The sequence below is a fragment of the Neophocaena asiaeorientalis genome, unplaced genomic scaffold (genome assembly GCF_003031525.2).
Source record: "Neophocaena asiaeorientalis asiaeorientalis breed wild unplaced genomic scaffold, Neophocaena_asiaeorientalis_V1.1 scaffold240, whole genome shotgun sequence".
NCBI lineage: Eukaryota > Metazoa > Chordata > Mammalia > Artiodactyla > Phocoenidae > Neophocaena > Neophocaena asiaeorientalis.
Window position 1 is genome coordinate 5,373,405 of NW_020185331.1, and position 22,001 is coordinate 5,395,405.

At 53.3% G+C, this 22,001-nt stretch overlaps 1 protein-coding gene across 1 annotated transcript in view; it reads left to right on the forward strand.

Moving 5' to 3' along the window:
* The window catches only part of SUFU (SUFU negative regulator of hedgehog signaling), a 110,736-nt gene extending 88,992 nt beyond the window's left edge, over positions 1 to 21,744 (forward strand). The window contains exons 10-13 of the mRNA XM_024734832.1: positions 7,441 to 7,575; positions 9,128 to 9,266; positions 18,031 to 18,099; positions 20,574 to 21,744. Of these exons, the coding sequence (XP_024590600.1) occupies positions 7,441 to 7,575; positions 9,128 to 9,266; positions 18,031 to 18,099; positions 20,574 to 20,663 (433 nt within the window). The 3' untranslated portion in view covers positions 20,664 to 21,744. The remainder of the gene's footprint in view (positions 1 to 7,440; positions 7,576 to 9,127; positions 9,267 to 18,030; positions 18,100 to 20,573) is intronic.
* The last annotated feature ends 257 nt before the right edge of the window (positions 21,745 to 22,001 follow it).

Here is a 22,001-nt window from a genome sequence, read left to right on the forward strand (position 1 = left end):
CTCCTCTGCATTGGCAGGCAGATTCTTAACCACTGCACCACCAAGGAAGCCCCTGGAGAAGTGTCTTTAAAAAGATAAAATTGAGGGACTTCCCTGGTGGCGCAGTGGTTGAGAATCCGCCTGCCAATGCAGGGGACACGGGTTCGAGCCCTGGTCTGGGAAGATCTCACATGCTGCGGAGCAACTAAGCCCGTGTGCCACAACTACTGAGCCTGCGCTCTACAGCCCACGAGCCACTACTACTGACCCCGTGTGCTGCAACTACTGAAGCCCACGCACCTAGAGCCTTTGCTCCAAAACAAGAAAGCCACCACAATGAGAAGCCCGCGCACCACAACAAAGAGTAGCCCCTGCTTGCCGCAACTAGACAAAGCCCGTGCGCAACAACGGAGACCCAACGCAGACATAAATTAATTAATTAATTAATTTTTTAAAAAGAAGATAAAATTGATAAATATTTGCTCTATTTGAAAGTCTTGGGAGAATCTATAGGCCATTGGTCATTAGTTTAGTTTAGGATTGAATTAGCAATAAACACATAGAAAACCAACACAGTTATTAAATACAAGGAAAATAGAAAATCACACTAGGGATTTCCCTGGTGGTCCAGTGGTTAAGAATCCACCTTCCAATGCAGGGGATGCAGGTTTGATCCCTGGTTGGGGAACTAGGATCCCACATGCCACAGGGGAACTAAGCCCACACACCACAACTACTGAGCCCGTGTGCTCTGGAGCCCACGCACCACAACTAGAGAGAAACCTGCACGCCACAATGAAAGATCCCGCGTGCTGCAACTAAGACGCGATGCAGCCAAAAATTAAATAAATAAATAAATAATTTTAAAAATCACACTAGAAAGGAAAAGTAATCATATTATACTACATGACTCAGTTGTAAATAGCATTAGTATAATAACGTAAACACTTAATACTTAGCCAAGCAAACTTACAATATAGTTATCTTGGGAGGGTGGGAGGGTGGGATGGAAGGGAGCTAGAAGCTCATCTTCTGTAGCAGCAAGTCAATAGATAAAGCCTGAAAAGGGAATACCAGGAAGTAGAAAGAAAGTATATTAGAGGTATTGAGGAAAATACCAAAAGAATCAGCTAACAGAGATGACGGTGGTTTTCTCCAAGGAGTGGGGAATGGGAAGACTGCTGACTATTGTAATGAACCTTATAGAACTATTTGGCTCTTTCAACTTTAAAAAAAGAATAGTAAAAAAAAAAAAGTCAAAGAAGTGATATTGTAGGAGCTGTTACAGCTTGCCCTGCACAGTAAAAAGAAAGAATGACACAAAATTCCAGGTAAAAATCACAAAATTGGCACCAAGGTAAGCCCTGGTCACTCAGAAGAACTTCAGCTTCCCCGGCATCGGGCTGAGAGCTGAAGGTGAGCATCGTATACGTGTCTGACAGGCCTCCTGAGATCATCTGTCTTGGGGTGAAGAAAATGACGAGGCGCCTCGGCTGTGCACCTGACTCTGACCGGCAAGGAAGCTGATGGAGTGGGAGTGACAGGGCCTTGGGAAAGAGCGCTTGGGCAGAGCAGGGTTCAGGAGGGAAAACCCTGGGCCTTGTCAGAGCACTGCCTGACCAGTGGTCCCCAGAGGGAGGGTCCCCACAGCCTTTTAGGGAGGTCGGTTGGGGATTAAGTGAAAAGGGGTTCCTGTGGCTAAGGTTGGAAGAGACTGGCTTACACAAAATGAAACTGGTTCCTTTGCCCTCTGTAGTCCTCCTCAGAGTCTTCGAAATGCCAACATTTTATGAATCTTTAATCTGAGGTGCAGTGTATTGCATCCAGCCTTTGCCACATCTGCTCTTCTAGAAGCTTCTCTTAAATTAAAATTCCATCAAATACCCTTTGGGAAGCCCTGCTGTGGCTTCTAGGAAGCAATTCTTTTAAGAGTTCAGGGAAAAAAAAAAAATAGATGTGTCTTCATGGACTTTGAAACCCCAGAAGAAAAGACCACTCAGAGGGATGGGAGGCTCTTAAGGAAAAATATTGTGGTTACACTTTAGCTGGCATCAGGAAGACCTGGGGTTTTTGTCTCAGCCCTTTATTTGCCCATTGTGTGATCTTGGACTAGTTATTTAAGTATCTGAGTCTCGGTTTCTTCGTCTGTAAAATGGGAAAAATGATACCTATTTATAGGGTTGTTATAGAAATGAAAGGACTAAAGTATATAAAGGGTTTAGCACAGGACCTGGCATTATAGTGTGCACTCAGTTAAAGGTACCCCTTAGCACTATTATTGCAGAAAGTCCCCTGAAAACTAAAAAGAGGTGTAATACCTCTGGGGACCAGTAGAGATATGTAGAGAATTCTTTACATAACTCAGAATATTTTTGAAGAATTTGAACAAAAGCTGGAGAGAGGGGCTTCCCTGGTGGCGCAGTGGTTGAGAGTCCACCTGCCGATGCAGGGGACACCGGTTCATGCCCCGGGCCGGGAAGATCCCACATGCCGCGGAGCGGCTGGGCCCGTGAGCTATGGCCGCTGAGCCTGCGCGTCCGGAGCCTGTGCTCCACAACGGGTGAGGCCACAACAGTGAGAGGCCCACGTAAAGCAAAAAAAAAAAAAAAAAAAAACAAGGGGGAGAGAAGAAAAAAAAAAAAAAAAAAAAAAAAAAAAAAGCTGGAGAGAGAAGTATGTTATACCAACAGACACTTTAAGGAACAGGATCAAGAAAAGCTGAAACTCAAGAAGAATTAAGTCTTGCAAAAAAGGGCTATGATCAGCAAAAAGGACTTTGTTTTTCATAGTTCTGTTTGGAACAAGAAGAAGAAAACCTAGGCCCCATTGTTTGGACAGAGTAATGTTAATCAGAGGCAGAGAGGCAACAAAAATTTCCTCTACTTATATTGTGCTTCCATCTCAAAGAGAATGGTTATTAGACTAGGAAGAGTCATACAGGCATCGATAAGAGGTTTGAAGCCATGATTTCCGATCTCCTGGTCCACATGTATTGCACCCCAGAATACCAGTCAGATTGGCAGATGAGATTCAGGAAGCTGTTGTCAGTAATCTCTGAGGGAATGGGAGAGAGGTGTTGACAGACTGAAAGCACTCAAAAATTTCAAGATGCAAAAAGCATCTTGCACTCTCTAGACTAGTGAGCTTGGTGTCAACTCACAGGGAAAACTCTGGGCTAGATTATTCAGCGAGTAGGCTGTGAACACTCTCTAAGGAAAAACAGTGAGGCCTGAGAGACAGCATGCGTTCACAAAGAGTCAGACCTGCCGGACCATCCTCACTGCCTTTTTAGAAACACTTAACCTATTTCTATTTGGTAGATGAAGGAAGTGCTGTAGACTTTGTATAGGTGGGGGGGTTAGCAAGATGTTTTGAGAGTGTCTTCTGACATCACTGCTGGCAAGACAGAGAAATGTCTATACAGAGCATCCAGGAGGGTGAGGGGCTTAGTGACGGGATGGTTGGGTGGATTATAATCAGTTGGATGAGCATACCCAAAGAGCGATGATGTCAGTCTGTCATCTTGTCTGCCTGGCCCTGTCCTATTCACTATTTAATCAAAGCCTGGGATGAGAACATCGATGGCAAGTTTATCAGTTTTGTCAGTGATGTGAAGTCAGGGGGGAGTGCCAATATGATGGGTGCCAGAGTCGGGTTTCAGAAGTATCCAGACTGCTTGACACCCTAGCCAGATTAATGCAGGTTTCTGTTCTAAGCTCCAAATCCTCTAGAGTACATACAAGCTAGGGCGGAAGAGGTCTAAGCTCAGTCCATGCGAGAAAGCCTGAGGGAGATCTTGTTGACAGAGGGAGTGTGGTATAAGTTGGTAGTATGCTGAGGTTACAAAGAATAGACAATTTGATGACAGTTTTAATAGAAATAAAGTATCCCAAACGAGAAAGCTCACAGTCCTTCTGTGATCTGCCGGTTAAACCACATACTGTATTTATTTCCACATGTGACACTTCACTTCTGGACATGACACTTGGGCTTTGACAAGCTAGAGTGAATCCAAGGGAGAGTGACTTGGATGAATGGAAGATTTCAGGACCTTATCTTAAGAATACAGTTGAAAGTTGAGGCTGCAAATACTGGAAAAGAGAAACTCCTCTTGGTCTGTGAGCAGCCTCGGGGATTTACAAGGCTGTCATGGAGGATGGATTAAACTAATTCTCGGCAACTTGAGGACCAGTAGGTGAGAATTGCAGGAAGGGATCGTGCTGATGGTGTAGGAAGGCCGTCCTGCCAGCATGTCTCTCAGCAGAACAAAGGCCTCAAGGGGTTTTGCTGGCCTGTAGTTGGGCCTTCCCAGAACACCACCGGTTGCCCGGGGCCCACAGTGGCTGCTGCCCCATCTCAGAAGTCCCCTCTTCCAAGCCCAGGGCAAGGACCTTTGCTCAGAATGGGGGACTGGCTTGGCCAGAGGCAGTTGGATTCTGGGCCCAGGGTAAAGGCAAATAAGTCTCTATTAAGCTATCAACATTCCTGCATGAGGAGCAGATAGAGTTCTAGAGGCAGCCAGCTAACGTTTTGAGCACCTACTATATCCCAGGCACTGTTTGATGCTTCACCTGGGTCATCTCATTTCATCCTTATAAGGAAAGGATATTGTTATTCTTCCCGTGGAGAGGACAGTGAAGCTTAGAGAGAGGCTAAGTTATCTGCCCAAGGTCATATGGGACTCAGACCCCAAACCTATGTTGTTAGCCATTCTGCCTCCCGGAGCATCCTTCATCCCCTGGCCCCATCTTCCTAGCAGCCCCCAGCGGTTATGGGCCTCCATGCCTCCCTAGGAGCCATTCTCCCTTCCAGCCCTCTGCCTTCCCCTCTGCTAGGAACTCAGGGAGAAAACAGCCCAGCTGAAAAATTAGGCCATGCTGGCGAGCACACTACTGATTTTTTATGACTAAGATTAAGCTGACAACCATGCAAAGCATTGCAAACCTGTGTCGGCTGCAGATTTAATACCTCACCCGGCCCACACAAATAATTCATGCTTCTGCATCGATGTCCAGAAAAAACAAATCAGCAAAAAGCTGGGCTCCTGCGTGTGTGTGTGTGGAGCAGCCGCGTTTCCATTGAAGCAGCATGCCGGAAATACCCAAGCTCCAGGACGGCAGATCTAGCATTTTGCAATTTTTTTTTTCTCTTAAAAGATTAAAGTACGTTTTCAAATGATTGAAGGTTGGTGGGAGGTGTAAATGTGGGCACTTGTCACATTAATTCTTCAGATGATTAAGTTCTTTTCCATTTCTTTAAAGCTGTTTGCACTTGGGTTTGATGTCCTCGTTCCGGGTGAGTGTGTTGTAGCAGTTACCAAGGTGACTTTAGCTGACTTTCAACAATTTATTTTTCCCTCCAGCTTGAGACATCTCTAGCCCTGTGTGCTGTTGATCCTGCTCTCCCAACCCCCCTGCTCCCACCCCCAGTTGCTATTCATCAGCACTTTTGCCTGTGTCAGAGAGGCCCACCGGCTCGGAGGCCCCACCTGGCAGCCAGGCCTTTTGGGAGCATGGTGGTGTGTCTCAGAGGTAGCATAAGGAAGTGATGGTGAGAGTCACACCCTGGCTTTTCCTCTTAAACTCACTCTGTGACTGTAGGCTTATCACCTCACTTCTCTGAGCCGCGGGTTTCCTGACTTGTATAAGAAGCGTTAACTATAGAGGAATCTACCTGGTGTAGAGTCCTTGCTGTGAGGACTCAGTGAGTGAATCTGTGGACTCCTTACTCTGGAGGAGAGTAAGGGCTCACCAAAGAGGGCTGCTGTCTTTCTTGAGTCCTGCTCTTGTCCGAGCCCCGAGGGTGGTGTTTGGTGTTGCCCTCCTCAGAAGGGAGGCGTAGCAGCCAGGGTGTAAGGGGAAGAGAGTTGGTCAGAGGTCCTAGGCTCCCACGATGGCCTGCTACAGCCCAGCTCTGTGGCCTTGGGCACATTACCAGCTCTCTTTTGTAAAGGAAAGAGGTAGATTAAACAACCTCAGAGTTTCCTTCCAGCCCTGAAATTCAGTGACCCTCTTGGCCAGCATGTTTGTCTCCTTCACGGGTCTTGTGAAAGGGTTTGTCAAAGGAGACACTAGGGCAAAGGGCAGTTTCAGAATTGGCTTTGGAAACCAGAGGAAGGGACCACTTTGTGAAAGATCAGTCACATGTCACATCTGGGATCCACCCAGCTGGTGGGAATGGTCCCCCTTACCTCGGGAGCTTTATAAACCACTGCCTCAGTAGGGCCCTGTGCTCTCTGATGTCACCCTCCATCCTGCCTGCTGACCTCACATCCTCCTCCCTCTGGGGAGGTGCTCTGAGTGTTGGGGTGCCTCATTGGGCCACAGGCCCCAGTGCTCAGCCCCCCAGTGTGTAAGGAGGTTGGGCCCCCACTGGCTGTGCGACTGTCAAGCCCAGACGTCCTGGGTGGCTATTGCCACTTCAACGATAAATAACTAAAGCTTCTCTCCCAGTATTTTGTTCACTTGGGGAATTGTTCTGAGATTCACAGTCCAAACCAGGATCTGGCCTTTTGAATGAGATCAGTGGGTAATCCTCACTTCTGGCTGAGGCAGATTTGAGAGGTTGTCAGTGGGGGCAGCTGAATTTGAAAGAGCAAATCTTAGATTGCAAAGGGACCCCGTGGCCCAGCTGTGGAGCAAGCTGTGGGTGGGAAGCAGGACAGGAGGGAGCATGAGGCAGAAGTGACAGTTCGCCATGGCTGGGGCCACAGTCAGGAGGAATCTGGTCCAGGGTTCCTGGGGCCTCGTAGCCCAGCAGGGTGGTGGCCCGGTCCTGCTGCCCAGCCAAGCTCACTGATCTGACTAATGAGAGCCTGGTTTCCACCCCTCGATGAGGACTGTGTCATTTCCTGTTGGATGAAGGATGTGTATGTCACGGCAGCTGCTGGCCATTAGCAGGTGTGTGCATGCTCTGAGCCTGCTCTGACGTCAGCCTTTTCAGGGTCAGCAGGAAGGAAGCTCTCGGAGCCATGTCTTTTGGCACTCTAGCACCCCAGCCTTAGAGAACTTGGGGTCTGAGGCTCTAGGGCAGGGGAAGAAGGGCTCCCAGAAGCCCCTGCTGCTATCTTAGGGAAGAACAAGCCACTGTGACATAAGCTTTTATACAGAGTGTTGGCCAAAGATGAGGCTTCAGAGCCAGACCTACCTGTGACCAAATCCCAGTTCCACAGTCCCCGCTGTGTGACCTGGACAAGTTAGGTCACCTCCCTGATCCCCGGCTCCTTATCTGTAAAAGGGCCATAATAATAGTGCCCACCTCACGGGGGCGCTGTGAGGAGTAATCAGCGAGAGGTGCCTCACGCAGGGCTGGCACTTGGCGAGCGTGTAGTGAGTAAATGGTGGCTGTTGTTATCTTTATCATCAATCACCATCCTTGTCGTTCCTCAGGAGCCTGGCCTGAGAGCCTCCTGTCCTGCGGTTTTCACCTTGTGCTGAACCTGTTCCTGTGCTTGCTTCGCAGGAGCCGCAAAGACAGCCTGGAAAGTGACAGCTCCACGGCCATTATTCCCCATGAGCTGATCCGCACGCGGCAGCTCGAGAGCGTACATCTGAAATTCAACCAGGAGTCAGGAGCCCTCATTCCTCTCTGCCTAAGGTAAGCCCCGCAGCATACAACCTGGCCTCAAGGAGCCACCAGGCCTGTGCTTGCCCCCTACACCGAGGCAGAGTCTGGGGCCCAGGTGGGGAGGAGAGCTAGTCAGCCCACTCCATCTTGGGCCTTTGGGGGAGCCTGTGGACCCTGAACCCTCCAGTAGCCCTCACCGCACTGGAGAGCACTCCTTTGTCCAGAGAAGTGTCCCCCAGCCCTGCTCCCTTACGAAGGTTCAGTGACCTAGGGAGTCTCAGATGCCCTGCCATCCCACCAGCCCAGAGTCAGGGGTGGCAGGGTCCCCAGTAGCACTGGGATGGTAGGGCAGGGGAATCTGATGGGTGGGACTCTATTTTCTCCTCTTTGCTGCTTTTCCATGCAGAAACACTCAGTTCTCCAAACCCCGTGGCCCGCACAGCAGACTCCTTGAGGGACCCAGAAGCCCAGCTGTGTCCCTCCTGCTGCTGTCCACAGTGCCAGAAACCCACCCCTGTGGCCAGAATTCAGCTCTCTGCATGGGGATGCTGCACAGGGCTGAACCTGCTGCAGCTGTGGCTTCCTCCACAGCCCTCAGGGGTTCCACCCTCACTTTTATAGCAGGAGAAGCAGCAAGGATAACTCTAAACTCAGACAGCAGTGACAAGGAAGAAAGGGGTTGCACTGGTTTGGACCATCCCCACTGTCCCTGGAGCCTGAGGAAGGACCTTGTGTGGTGACCAGCCTTGCCCAGTAGGGCCACGAGAGCAAGTGGCCAGAGCGATCAGGGTCTGGCCAGGCCCCCGCACCACCCCCCCAGGACCCCAACGATTTCCTCTCCAGCTCCCTCTCTGGCCCAGGCTCAGGGCCTTTAGGCTGGTGAAGGGTTAATCTGAGGCAACGCGAGAAAGCCAAGAGCAGGTTTTGCTTCCTTTGCTGACTGGCAACTCTGCCCCACTGCTTGCCCCTGCCTGCCCTTCCCCCAGGTGTATTTCCAGACTTGGGATTAACAGTAACTTCTTGTGGCTCCCTCAGAGTGACCCCACTTGGCTTCAGCGTTTTTTTTTTTTTTTAAAGATGTGGCCTTGGTAGCCATTTAAATCTCGTGGGGAGCCAGGAGGAGGTGGAAGACTGTGCCCCGGACACAGGATTGTGCTGTGAGGGCACTAGGCCATCATCCCAGGGTGTGGGAAATTCGTTTAGGTGCTTCTTCACCCCTATGGGGCACGATCCACCTTTTAGCCTTGGGCCTGACCTTGGGCACATTATTAACTGGCCTCTCTGGCCTCAGTCTCCCCACCAGGACACAAAGGAGGTGGACTCGCATCCCCTTTCAGGCCCTTTGAATGCTGCTCTAGTATCTGCTAGCCTTGAGCACTTTGAAAGGATAACAGTAGAGAACTCGTAAGAGGCTTCTCTTGGGAGGTGTTGAGATGAACGTGTTTAGTTCCAGGCCCCTGTTAGTGGGCAGATGGTCGGTCAGGAGGGCATTTGCCAGACAGCCCATCCTGGGGAGTGTAGCCTCCACAGCCCCTGAGCCTTGGCCAGGCCTGCTCTCACTGTCTCATGTTCCCACCCCCAGGGGCAGGCTCCTGCACGGACGGCACTTTACATATAAAAGTATCACAGGTGACATGGCCATCACCTTTGTCTCCACGGGAGTAGAAGGCGCCTTTGCCACCGAAGAGCACCCTTACGCAGCTCATGGACCCTGGCTACAAGTGAGAAGGCTCCTTTTCTTCTCCCTCCCTCCTTTCCGTGCCCACCCCCTCTCGGTCCTCCCTTGGCAGCTCTTGGCGGCTCCTCTTCCTGAGGGGCTGGTTGTGAGATGCCATGTGGAGTGTGGATGCTACTGCCTAGCCCACCAGCTCCAGAAGCACTTCCTGGCCTCTCCCCCATACCCTGAGGCAGGAGCGATAACTCTCCAAGCCCTGACCGTTGATAATTCTGTTTGCCATGGAAGTTCAGGTTTGAGGGATGTGAGACTTTCTGCACACTGGGTAAACCAAGGAACAGGAAGCGGAAGGGTGAAGCAGGATGGGAGGAAGTGTGGAAGCCACTCTCGTGCTATATGGAAAGCCCACCGGAATTCCTAGAAAGTGGGCATCTGGACCTGGATGCCTCAGCTGGGCTGAGATGGGCAGGCGTTGGCACACAGAGCCTCCCCCGTCTAATGGTTCTCCTTTTCCTCCTGATGGACACCCAGCTTCTCTGTGCAGAAACCTGCTGGCTTTTCCGGAATACTTTGTCCCTCCTTTGCTGTTCTGGCTGGAGCACAGCTTCAAGCCATTGCCAAGCGGGGTGCTGGGGCCTGAGAGCCATAGGCCTCCTTCCAGCCCCGGCCCCGTCCAGGTCTCTAACGGGTACTCGGCCCAACCCTGATTCCCACTCCCGGATGTATTAGAGGAACAACATCCTTTTTTGTTTGTTTGTTGGGGGCACGGGAGGAGGAACTCTACCTTACCTCTCTCAGAAAGGGAATCTGACCCTGATCTAACAGGTGACTCTGCCTTGTTTGTGGTGTATGGTGGAGGATGCGGGTGGGCGGAGGGATTACTGTAAAGGGGAAGAGATTTTTGCCAGTTCTGTGGGTTTAGCCTGGTCTGTGGGGGTCTGTGAAGTGTATATAGCATTAATGTAGGCATGTTTTTAGTCTTTGAGTGTCTGTGTCTCTTCCTCAGGCCAGCTCCTCCCTGCCCCTCCCCACCAAAATACTAACCCTTAATTAAAACAAACGGCAAACAAAGGACACCAACCACACTCCCCAGACTAAGCTGAGGTAGAAATGGAAGCCGGTGCTTTAGGGATATTGTGTTCCATAAATTATCTTGCCTTTTTCCACTGTTGTTATTACATTGTTTCATAACAAAATTACTTTGAACCATAAAGTTATAAATACATTTTAAAAGTCCCACTTGGTAACATTAGATTTCTGTCCATGTGGTGTTGGTAGTTGCTGTAGCAAAAGCTCTGAAGTATAACATTTGAAATTAGCCCAGCACAAGTGGAAAGGGCCTCCCCCCAGCCCCAGCGTGTCCCAGGGCACCGGGCTGCCTCTGTGGAGAGCAGGGAGGGGGTAGACCTTCTGCCTGGGCAGAGCTGGGAAGGACTGGGGAACAAGGGACCGTGTAGGAGACCCCCAGCCCCTGAGAGGTCACAGGTCCTCCTTCCTAGCAGGTGACAGTGTGTTGACAGGTCTCAGCAGAAGTGTCCTCAGATAGCACTTTTGTGTATTGAAGGTTAAGCACATTTTCTTGGGAAAGTAGGAACTAGAGTGTCCCCAAACTCAAGAAGAAATCTCACCCAGTTGTCTTTCACATGCTGAACTCTGAACCTGTCCTTGGAGCCCCGCCATCCCCCTTGGAACATCTTCCTGCCCCCGGCGGAGATGGGGGGGAGTCAGCGTCTCCAGTTCTCAGCAGCCTGGGGACCTGGGCCTCCAGAGAACTCGGCAGATGTCACGTTGCCCCCCAGTCCCCACAAAGGTCTGGGCCCAACCCTGATTCCCAAGCCCCTGATCCTCCGGCTACTGGTGTTCCCTTCCAGCCCTGCTCCCCCTCGCCTCCCTGGCAGCCCCTCAGTGAGCTTGAGCACTCGCCCTGCTGACTCCCAGCACATGGTCCCCTCCCAGGCGCCGTTGCCCCGGGAACGGGAGCTGTGGGAACCAGCCGCTGGCCTCGGCATGTTTCAATAAAGTTGCTGTGCTGGGAGCTGCTTAATCAAAGGCCTGTGTTATGGGCTCATTAGTGTGGTCCACCACAGGGGCCAGCTCACAGGGGAGCTCCCGGGAAGGCTGGCTGGGGCCCGCTCCCCAGGCACGCACCCTAACTCACCAAGGGGTTTCTCAAGGCCCTTTCCAGGGAGCCCTGGGAAACCCGCTGCCCCTGCCCCTGCCCCCAGGCCAGCCTGTCCTCAGCTGTGAAGCCAACACCCACACCAGCCCTCCTCCCCGCCCCGCCCCCAAAGCAGTCAGCACTTCCTGCATCTGACTGGCAGCCCGCCTTCCTCTTCAGGGTCTTGCCACTGTGGTCACAGGCAGCTCCCTAGCTTGTGGGAACCTGGGCTTGTAATTACTTGTGGGCCTCTGAGTCTCCCTGTGGGGCTGCCTGTCTCCCCGGGAGTCTGAGGACCTCCTGGAGGCCTGGGGTCACGCTCATAGTCACCAGTGAGGGCCCACTCCACTGGGCCAAGAGGGACCCCAGGCTCCTCTGGAGGGAGACCCCAACAGAGAGGCCTGCCCTCACCTCCTACAGGAATCTCTCACTCATGCTTCCGGGATCCAGGGTGTCTCTCTGACCCCTGTGTACCCAGGCCTGCTGGGGGCAGAGCATCAGGAAGGAACTGGATGCAGCAGCCCCAGGACTGAAGAGACCCAGACTTCTGTTCTCTTGGCCGCTGCTTGAACACTCCCTGTTGGTCCCAGAGGAGTTGGGAGGGGCTGGGATGACTTTCTTGCATCAGCCTTCAACAGCCTTGGAAGCCCTCACTCCCAGCCTTGGCACCTTGTTCTGGCCTCCAGCCCAGGCCTGTTATCTCTTGGGGAAGTGGCATGGCAGAAACACCCCACATGGGAGAAGAGAGACAAAGGAGGGCCTGAGAGAAAAAGGCAGAAAGTGAGGGAATCTGGGCCCTTTCCGGAGCTTGTGGAGTGGCCCCAGACAGGCCTCCACACCCACCTGCTCCTGGGCCTGCACCTGCCCTCCAGGCTCCTCCTTGCCCCATCTCTCCAGCCCCAGGAACGTCAAGGCCCCGGCCCAGAAAGGCAGGGCTGTCTGCAACCCCAGAGTAAGCACAGTGGACACTCCCTGCTTCCTGGAGGAGCTGGAGAGGCAGGAATCCTCCAATTCCTTAGGCTCTTCAGTTTCCATAGGTTGACACTGGACTCCTCCGTTTGCCCTACCATTTGCTGTTTTTATCTTTTCTGAGATGGTAAAGGCTGTCCACCAACTCCAGGGTTGTACAGGAGGGTCTTCAGACCAGGGGGATGCCTGCCAGCGTCCTCTCCTGCACTCCTTCCCCCAGCATTCCTCATCCCAGTGGCTTTAACAAGCCTCTCTCCCTTGAGTCTGTCAACACCGGGCTGTTAGCCTCTGAGTGGGAGCCTGGCCCAGAGCTGAGTCGTTCATCCGTCCCCAGCCAAGGTTGATCTGAAGGGGGAGAAGTCGGCCCCAGAGGTCACACAGGGGTCACATCACCAAATATGAGAATATTTTTTTAAGCCCTGCAGTGCTTTCTCAGCTGCGTGGTGTCTGACAGCTCACCCAGGTGGCCCCCCGTTCCCAGCCATTCCCTACCAGCCCTGATGGGAGGCCCAGGGCTTGGGAGAAGACACCCAGCAGCTGTTCAAGTGGGCTTCGCTTCTCCAGGCCAGGTTTGGGGAGTCACTGCTGGGCTCTTCTCCTAGCCCAGCGGCTGACTCACCACTGTCCTCTGGACAAGCCGCTGCCTTCTCCTGTCCCCATGCACCCATTTGGATGTTGTGTGGAAGACACTTGGTGATCCCTGGCCCAGGCCCTGGGCAGCTCCTCTTCCGTGCCTCTGCTGTTTCTCCTTCCACTGGTGAACCTGGCCACGACCTGGTCCCCCTGGAGACCTTTGCTTGGGCTGCCATGGGGACCTCAGTGTCCAGGGTACAGCCATTAGGGTTGAAATGCCAGCACTGTGCCTAGGGAGGTACAGCAGCCTCCCTTTCGGGTGAGGACTGTGACGGCCCGCTCTACCCTCAGCGGCAGCCAGCCAGAGCAGGGGGAGTGTGAGCCTGCTCCTGGCCGCCTCAGGCAACTCCTCACCACCCAGCAAGGACAGGAAATGAAGGTGGCCTCCCTGTGCCACCACTGCCACACACACCTCTGCCCCCGAGCCTGGGGGACGGGGGTCCTCTGGGCTGTTTTCTCACTTCTGTCTGGCCGGTCAGGGTCGGGGGGGATGCAGACTGGCCTGTTTCCTGGTCTTGTGTCCCCCGCTGCCATCGTGAGTGCCAGAGCAGCTCCACGGCAGGCTCTGCCCTGTAAACAGCACATCTCTTTCCCTGAGAGAAGGAAAGGGAAGGAAAAAGAAAGCCAAACTTGTTGGGAGGCAAGAACAACGTGTCAACACGAAGAGCAAACAACGCCCCAGACAAAGTGTGGATTGTCATACTAAGGGGAAGGAGTGGGCATTGTCAGTACCGTTTGCAGACTCAGAAATATCATTGACCGCAGACATTTGAATCAGATCTACAGCAGCTGGGCCCCTGCCTGTCCCATAGCCAGGCCTGCCCAGGGCAGGCATTGATGAAAGATCACTTTTCAGGTTCCTTCTGGAACTTGCTGGGGCCTGGGGAATTGGGAGGTTGTTGACAATCCTCCGTCTTCACCAACCAGCCAAGCTGTCCTAAGGCACTGGGTGTGAGCACCTTGGGGTAAGCTGCTGGCCTGTGTTCCAAGCCTCATCAAAGGTGGAGGTTGGGGGTGGGGGGCAGGGAGCCACTGCTCCCCTCCCAGCTCCACCAGTTAGAGCTGATAGTAGAGCTGCAGCCACTAACTCATCTGTATTGGTTAAACCGGTGCCCAAACCCACTTCCCCTGTGAGTGTATTTCCCCAGCACTCCCGCCACCATGATCTCCTGGAGGGAGGGGTTGCCTTTTAAAAATGCAAATGCCTTGGCCTTGCCTGAGCTGTTCAGCTTCAGAAGGTCTGGATTCAGAAGGTCTGGATGAGGCCTGGTATCTCTGGGTTTTCAGAATCCTTCTAGGGGAGTTTGCTGCTCAGATTGCTTGGGGGGCTCTCCCATCTCACTAGAGAGTCTTCTCCCTCCAAGGGTTGCCTGTGCACAGACATAAGCATTTATGCCCAGCTCCTGGTGAGTACTGCCATCGATGAGTGCTATTTTCATTATTATTATTATTTCTACTGCTATTTTCAGGACTAATGTAACTGTCATCTTATGTACACATTTACCAAGCTGACCTGGAAATTTGACCTGCTGCCCCCACTTGGAAACTGTATTGGGGCATGGTTTGCCTTCCTTTCTAGTTGGCCATCCTGGTTTTTGAGCAGCTGCATGTCTGTGACGCCCAGGGTTCCAGCCCTCTTGAGCTGAGCAGGTGGCCGGGAGATGTGTCGTTGGTTTTCCAGGCCATTGGTTGAAGCCAAAGTCACCTCCTCCCCCATCAGAGGAGAGAGAGGAGTCAGCTCTGAGCATACAAGCCTTCTTGAATTGGGGTACTTTCCCCAGACAGGAAAAGAGCATCTTCTACCACCATGAGGTCAGATCACTGTTCTTCTAAAGTCCAGTCTTGTCTCCTCTCTACACCCGCTCATCTGCACAATGGGAATGCTGGTTACCTCCCTTGCAGGACTGCCCTAAGGATTCAGTGAGATGATACTGGTCAAGCACTTGGCCCAGTGCCTGGCACACAGGGGAGGCGCCGCTTCTGCTGTTGGCGGTATTATTACCACTCACTGTCATTATCATAACCCTTCCTGTTATTATTTGTGGCAGAGCCAGGCAGCTCCATGGGGACCCAGGGAGCTTCAAGAGCCCGAAGCCCCAGAATTGCACAGGCTTTTCCCACAGTTGCATCACAACGGCGAGTCTGTTCCTCGTGAGAGCGCCCAGGAGCTGCTCCATCATAGCTGTCTATCTCCAGTGTCCTGTTGATAAGATCTGTTAACATTCTCAGCTCCAGGTCTGAAATATACAAAGAACAGGGCCTGTTTGTTCAATCCAAGCTTCTAAGGTTTAACTCCCAAAGGAAATTAAATTAGGTGCCTGGAGCTATGACAGTCTGTCGTGTTTCTTTGCAGGGAATGTCACCCTTAATATCATGCAGATCTCATGTATAATTTTCCCAGTTTAATTCTTTTAAAATGCGAAGTTTCCAGCAGGAACCAACAAATCACCAAAAGTGAAAATTGAGGAGTGACTAGGGTTTGTCCCCTTTTTCGGTCTTACCATCGCCTCCCCCAGCTGAGTATAAAATGAGTCCACACACAGATCGTACCAAAGGCCACCATAACATACCCTCTCTCCACCACCAGTTCCAGACCTTTGTCAGAGGAACTGGCTTAGGACTGAACTCAGTGTTGGTGGGTTTACCTTTACTATTTCTACAGCTGTTTGGAGTCTCTCTGCGTGGTCACCGTCCCTGTGAACCCTCCCACAATCCCATCTCACCCCCAGCACTAGCTACAGTGCCAGGCCTATTTACCTCTCTGGCAGAAATGTCTTCCCTCCGAAGTATTTGTGGGTTAGAAATCAGTTCAGCCTGGTCCGGACTGGAGCCACTGTAATATAATTGGGTTTTAGGTATGCTTGTGTTTGTGCTAGCATTTGCAGAGATGGCAGCAGGCCCCGGAAATGCCAAAAATGTGAATGTGACTTTTGTACTACTCAAGCAGACTGGTGATAACTGGTAGAGAGACTCTGGGCTTTGGGGGCCAGTGGGGAGGGGAGCCCTGGGATAAAAGCAGGAGGAGCAAGGGTCAGGGTGGGATTGGGAAGGGGTCTCGGTAGTCTGTGAGAGGAGCCAGCCAGTCCTGCCTTGGGGAACCAGGAGGAAGGTGGGAGGGGGCACCTCAGGTGGGCATTTCCCTGGACTGGCTTTGCCTGTCTAAACCTTGTCTCTGTCTCCACTTGAAGCCTGAGCTCCTCAAACAGAAACCTTGGTGAGGAGTTGTGGGCCAGTGGTTGGAGCTGTTTTGTCCTTGACTGTGGGCTTGCAGCCTGAGAAGGAGATGACCTTTGGCTCCCTGTCAAGCGCAGGAAGGTGCTTGTCCAGGTGGGGAATGGACTGCCTTCATGCTTGTGTTCCTGAGGCTCCACCCAGGGCCAGGCCTAGCAGAGGCACCCAGGGAATGCTTATGGAATCAAATAGATGGATGGGCAGACGAGTGGAAGGATCAATAAATGAGGGTAAGACCTTAGGATTTGGAAGCTGTGCTCTGGGCGCTAACGTTAGAGTCCAGGCAAGACCGGGACCTGATCTTGTCTCAGCTGCTCACAAGCCACGTGACATTGGGCAAATCACATAACCCATCTGTGTCTCAGTTTCCTCATCTGGAAGGCGATAAGATATATGAGCGGTTAGCACGGTGCCTGATGTGGTGGTGTTTTACCTGCTCACTTGGGGTAGTTTTCTCATTCCTTGCTCACACCTCCAGCCCATCAACTTCCTTCCTTCAGAGCCCTCCATCCTGTGAGGCGCCCAGTGATCCTGCTTGCTCGCCTTCCTTTCTCTGCCATTTCACTTGATCTCACAAGCTGACTCTATTCCAGATGTTGAAACTTAGGTTCTCATCAGAGTGGACAACTCCCAGGGGAAACCTGATGGGTATTTTCTCAAGTCCTGGATCCTCCTCCTTGTCATAGGGGACTTTTCCTCAGAGGAACCCCTCACCTTGGTCTTCAACTCATTGTTCTCTCCCTCCATCCCACCCACCCCCACCCCGGGCGTTCACAGGCTGCTGGAGAAGGCAGAACGAGGCGGGGAGAGCCACAGCCCGGGGGGACAGAAGGGTCTGCTGCAGAGGTCAGGGGGCCCCGTTGACCAGCACGGGGGTAGAGGGGTAGTGGAAGGGGTCAGGCTGGGCAGAGGAGCCAGTCGAGAAGACGGCCCACCAGGCTGAGGAAGCCTTGGGTACCCTTGAACATTGCTGCTAACTGTGAAAACTGCTTTAGGGGGTGAGGGTTGTGGTTGTGCCTGCCGCATAGTGGGACCAGGCTGTCCTCTACGTCAAAGCGTGAAGCCACAAGACACCAGACTAGAACAGCAAAGTGGGATAGCTGGGAGATGCCCTGGAGAAGAGGTTTCTTAAAGGAAAGCTTGAAGAACTCAGTGGCTGAATGGGGCCAGCAGGGCAGGGGTTTGGGAGCTTCCAGTCTGGGAGGAGGTGGAGGCCACGGATGGAAGTGGGAGTTAAGGAGTCCCTTTCCCTTCTGTAAAATGAGAGAGGTTGGTGTACAATCTCCAAATTCTGCAGCTCAGATGTTCTTGGATGTACCTTCCGGGGCATTTCCAGATTCCAGACGAGGCTTGTATTCCAAATCCAGGCAGATCTCTTCTGTCCTACCAAGTGAACCTGGTTGGGCAGGGACAGTGTTGGAATCTCTCTTCTCTGCCCCTCGGCTCTTCTGTCTCCCCACTACCATACTGCAGCACGCAGGAAGCCCGAACTGCCAAAACAGGGGTTCCTCCCCACCCGTTCTCGTGTCCCTTCTGGGAGCAGCGCCACCATCTCTCCAGATGTCCCCCCCTGCTTCCCATTGTCCTCTGATGTCCTTCCTCCTCTGCTCCAGTCCCTCTGATGTGGTAGGCAGGTGGTGGTGGGCATGTGGGCAACAGTCGGGGATAGGCCTCAGGCCCTTCCCTGTGTCCCTAGAACACATTGCAGTGGCCTCATAGCTCCTTAATGGCCTGAAGAAAGGTCCATAGCTTGGCAGTTAGCAAAAAGACCATATATTTAAAAAAAATAATAAAAGCCTGTCTTGTGCCTTCTTCCCAGATTCTGTTGACTGAAGAGTTTGTAGAGAAAATGTTGGAGGACTTGGAAGATTTGACTTCTCCAGAGGAAGTAAGCTGTTTGATTCTCTCTGACGGCAGGTTCCAGTCTCCAGGAGCGTGTGTGTGTGTGTGCGTGCACGTGTGTGTGTGTGCGTGTGTGTGTGTGTGTGTGTGTGTGTGTGTGTGTCTCTGATGTGTGGAGACAGGCTGGAAAGGAGATGTTAAATGGCCTTACTTCTCTTCCCTGAACCACCCCCTACCCCACCGCCAGCCCTTGTAAGGACACCCAGCAAATTGTCTGAATTGCCAACTCCTGAGAACCTCATTGAAGAGGCAGCCAGGGCCTTCAGGCTCCTCATTGAGGAGCACAGAGTTCTCCTCAGCCCCTGCTGTTCCCTGGCAGGTTCTGAACAGAAAGCCCACGCCTGCTGCCAGAGAACATTCCACGGGAGAGTTCTGGTGGGCAGCGAGGGACTCCTGCTCTTGCCTCAGGCCACCCAGGAGCCACTCTTCTTCCTCCCTTCTCTGGCCATGAGCTCTCCCCTCTGGTCCACCTCTTCCAGCCCTAGCCGAGCTGGTGGGCCAGGTGGGGGCCTGTGCTTTGCCTGGCTGTTCTGCTGGGCTATAGGAATGGAGCCCATAATCCCCTTTGTTTTTCTTCCTTGTTCCCAGCATCCTCATTTGTGGGGATTTACCTCATCCTGGAAAGTCCCTTCCCCTCCGCCGGCCTCCTACCAAGCAGCACCCCAGGGTTGAGCCTTCCTGGCCTCAGTGCCCTGCCCGATAGGTTAATGGAACATTAGCAAAGCTGGCTGTCCTCCTGCTCTTCTGGGCCTCCCCTGCCCCGGGGCAGAGACCCTTCCTTCGTCCTTTGTGCCAGGAAGTGTGTTTGGGGGACAGCGCCTTCACCTCCCAGGGGCCAGGCTTCCAAGCTATAGCGAAGCCAGGCAGGAGCCAGCTTTCAGCCAGGGCTGGAGCTTCCAGTTGCCGGGGCTTCCAGGGCCGAGTCAGCCAGGACACGGAGCCTCCGACAGACGTCCACGGGGTGGAGGACAGCCAGGACTGGCCCGTCCAGGTCTCCAGGTGAACAGGAAGTCCTCAGAGCCTGAGGTCACCCCCCAAAGGGATAGTGTCTTCTCTCTCCCCTGGGATGTGGCTTGGTAAATTAACTCATTTATACGTTCAGAAGTCACCAAGTACCCAGTCTGTGCCGGCCAGTCAACCCCCGCAAGTCACCGGTCCCTGAAGCCTGGCTCCCATTCAGTCAGACCAGAGCCAGCTGCCCAGAAGTGCTTCCGGAGAGGCCATGTCACACAGGGATGGCACCATGCCAGACTGCTGCTTTCAGCTCGGGTGCTGAGGGGGTGGAAGGGGGGTAGTCCAGGCAGGAGGGACAGGAGCCAGGAGGAGCTTAGGAAAGTAGGTCACTAAAAATGACTTTTTTTTTCTTTCCTGTCCAGAGGCTGTCCCCACACCCTGCCCTACTCTCCACTTTGGTCCTGGCTTGGACAGTCCCCCATCAGAGGGAGGGAGAGGGAGCCAGCCAGGAAGTGTCAGGCCCACCCACTGCTAGCACCAGCTCCAGGCAGGCTGAAGGCCCTGCTCTTCCCTCCTTCCCAGCCTGGCCTGTCTTCTTGCCTGGCCCCGGGGCAGCGGGAGTCATAAAAGGCAGACCCTGCTCCTAAATCGGGGAGCATCTATGAGCACCATAGGACCCATGCAGGGTCCTAGCATACAGAAGGAATAAGATAGGTCAGCCTCTTCCCTTATCCCCACCAGAAGCTCGAAAAACACAACTGTAGGCAAATCAGTGATTCCAGGGAGTCGGGTAGGAAGACCTTGGGCTCTCCTTGGCCACTGCTGGCACCTCTCTCAGGCTGGTAACCCTGGGAAGCAGGTGAGAATGAACAAGGGGGAGCAGGATGGGGGTTTACTCCACTCGAGAATGCACCAGGCCCAAGAAATCACCTTAAGCCACACTAGCCCTGCTTCTCGGCACCCACCGAGGCCGAGCCAGGACCTCCTTCTCTGGGGACCCTTTGGCAAAGGCTACAGAGGGCCAGTTCCAGCGTTCTTCCCCACCAGCCTCAGAAAGAAGCCATGGCAGGGACAGGACCGCAGAGTTCCAGACCTCAAGCCACTTCCCTGTAGCATCTGCACCCTCCCCTGCCCCCCATCCTCTAGCCCCTGGGCCTCAGGGAGCAGATTCCTTACATGCTTGAGGCAGAACCAAGGAAGTGAGCTGGAGGGAGGTCAGCACAGTCAAGAAAGTGTTAGAAAACAAGCCTCCTCCAACCCCAGTTAATTATTGGCAGGGCAAGGGGAAAGGAGGGGTCAGCGAACTCCAGCAGCTTGACCCCAGCCGCCCACCTGGGTCTAGCATTGGTGACTGAAGCCAGGCAACCAGTGGCCTGTCTTGCCCCCAGCACCCAGGGGACAGGGCCTCGGTGAGGGTCCTGGCCTCTCTCTAGGCAGCGTGGGAAGAAGGCAGTGGGTTCTGCTAACCATGTATACTCTGGCTCTGTGCTTGTTCCCCCTCCACAGTTCAAACTTCCCAAAGAGTACAGCTGGCCTGAAAAGAAGCTCAAAGTCTCCATCCTACCTGACATGGTCTTTGACAGTCCGCTGCACTAGCCTGGGCTGGGCCCTGCAGGGGCCAAGGGAGAGCCCAGCTGCTCCCTGGTGACTCCAGTGTAACAACTGCGTAAACGAGACTCCCACAAATAAAAGGACAAGTGTGAGGATGACCACGCAGCCACTGCGCCCGTAGCCCGCTGGGATGCCACGCACAGGCCACAGGCCCACCCCCTCACCTGCAGCTCGGGGGCCTCCCCCGGCAGCCGGCCAAGCCATGTGACCAGGCCCTGGCCCCAGTGGGCCACAGTTGGGCAAATGCCAACCTTCCCCTCCTGCCACTGCCACAGGTTCCATTTTGAGATTTGCCTCCAGACCTCTGATGTGCTCCTAGGTGGAGACAGGCCTGGTTCTCACCTACCCTCTGCCACACAGCCCAGCAGGAGGGAGGCGGAGTGGCCGCCTGCGCTGCCCAGCTCAACTCTGGGGAGCCTTTGTTAGTTAAGCTCCTCTGGCCATGCAACGATTCCTTCGATCGTGTTTGGTTTTCTTCCTCCTTATTTTATTTTGTAGAAACCGGATGGTATTTTATTGCTCTTCAAAGATGTCCAGAAGCCATCTATATAATGTTTTTAAACAGAACTTTATTTCCAGATGAACTTTCTCATTCTCTCAGACAAGGGCCTGGGGCCATCTCCCCCTGAGCTGCCACCAGAGAAGGTGCCAGTGTTCGCCTGCCAGTCCGGGGCCCTGGAGGAGCCAGCTTCGTGGAGAGGGTTTTCTTCCCAGCTGGGCCTGGTGGAGCCGAGGCACTCCCCCATGCAGCCTTGAGCCCAGTTTAGCTGGGGCCAGGAAGGGCTGCTGCTGGTTCCCAGCTGGACTGGGTCCCCACAAAGTTCAAGGATCATCAGGACCTCCGAGACTTGGTGACTGCAGCCTCACCTTCCAGGCGTTTTCCTCCCAACCAGGCGTGCCTGAGAGAGGGCGAAGCCCAGCGCTTTGCATACCATCCCCACCTGCCACTCAGGGCCTGGGTCTCCAGCTCTCTGCCACTCCCATCCCATTTCCTCATCCCCTGGGCCTCCCAACCTCCAGGCTGCAGGACTCTGGCTTATTAAAAACAGAAAAATCAACCTCTCAACATGTCTTTCATTTTGGTTTTGCAAACGCTGCACTCTCCCGCCCTCCCACCCTCCCTGCATCCATTCATTTCTCATCCTTCATTCTCTACCCCTTGTCCTGTCTCCTTTCCTGCATCCTGGCCTCTCGCGGTCCTTGGTCCCTCATCCCAATATTGCAGATCTCATGGTCTTCCCATCTCATAGCCAGCCTATCTCTGGCCCATGGTTTTGGGGTTCTTTCTTGGGTTGTCTCCCACTTTCGACCTGGAATCAGCAA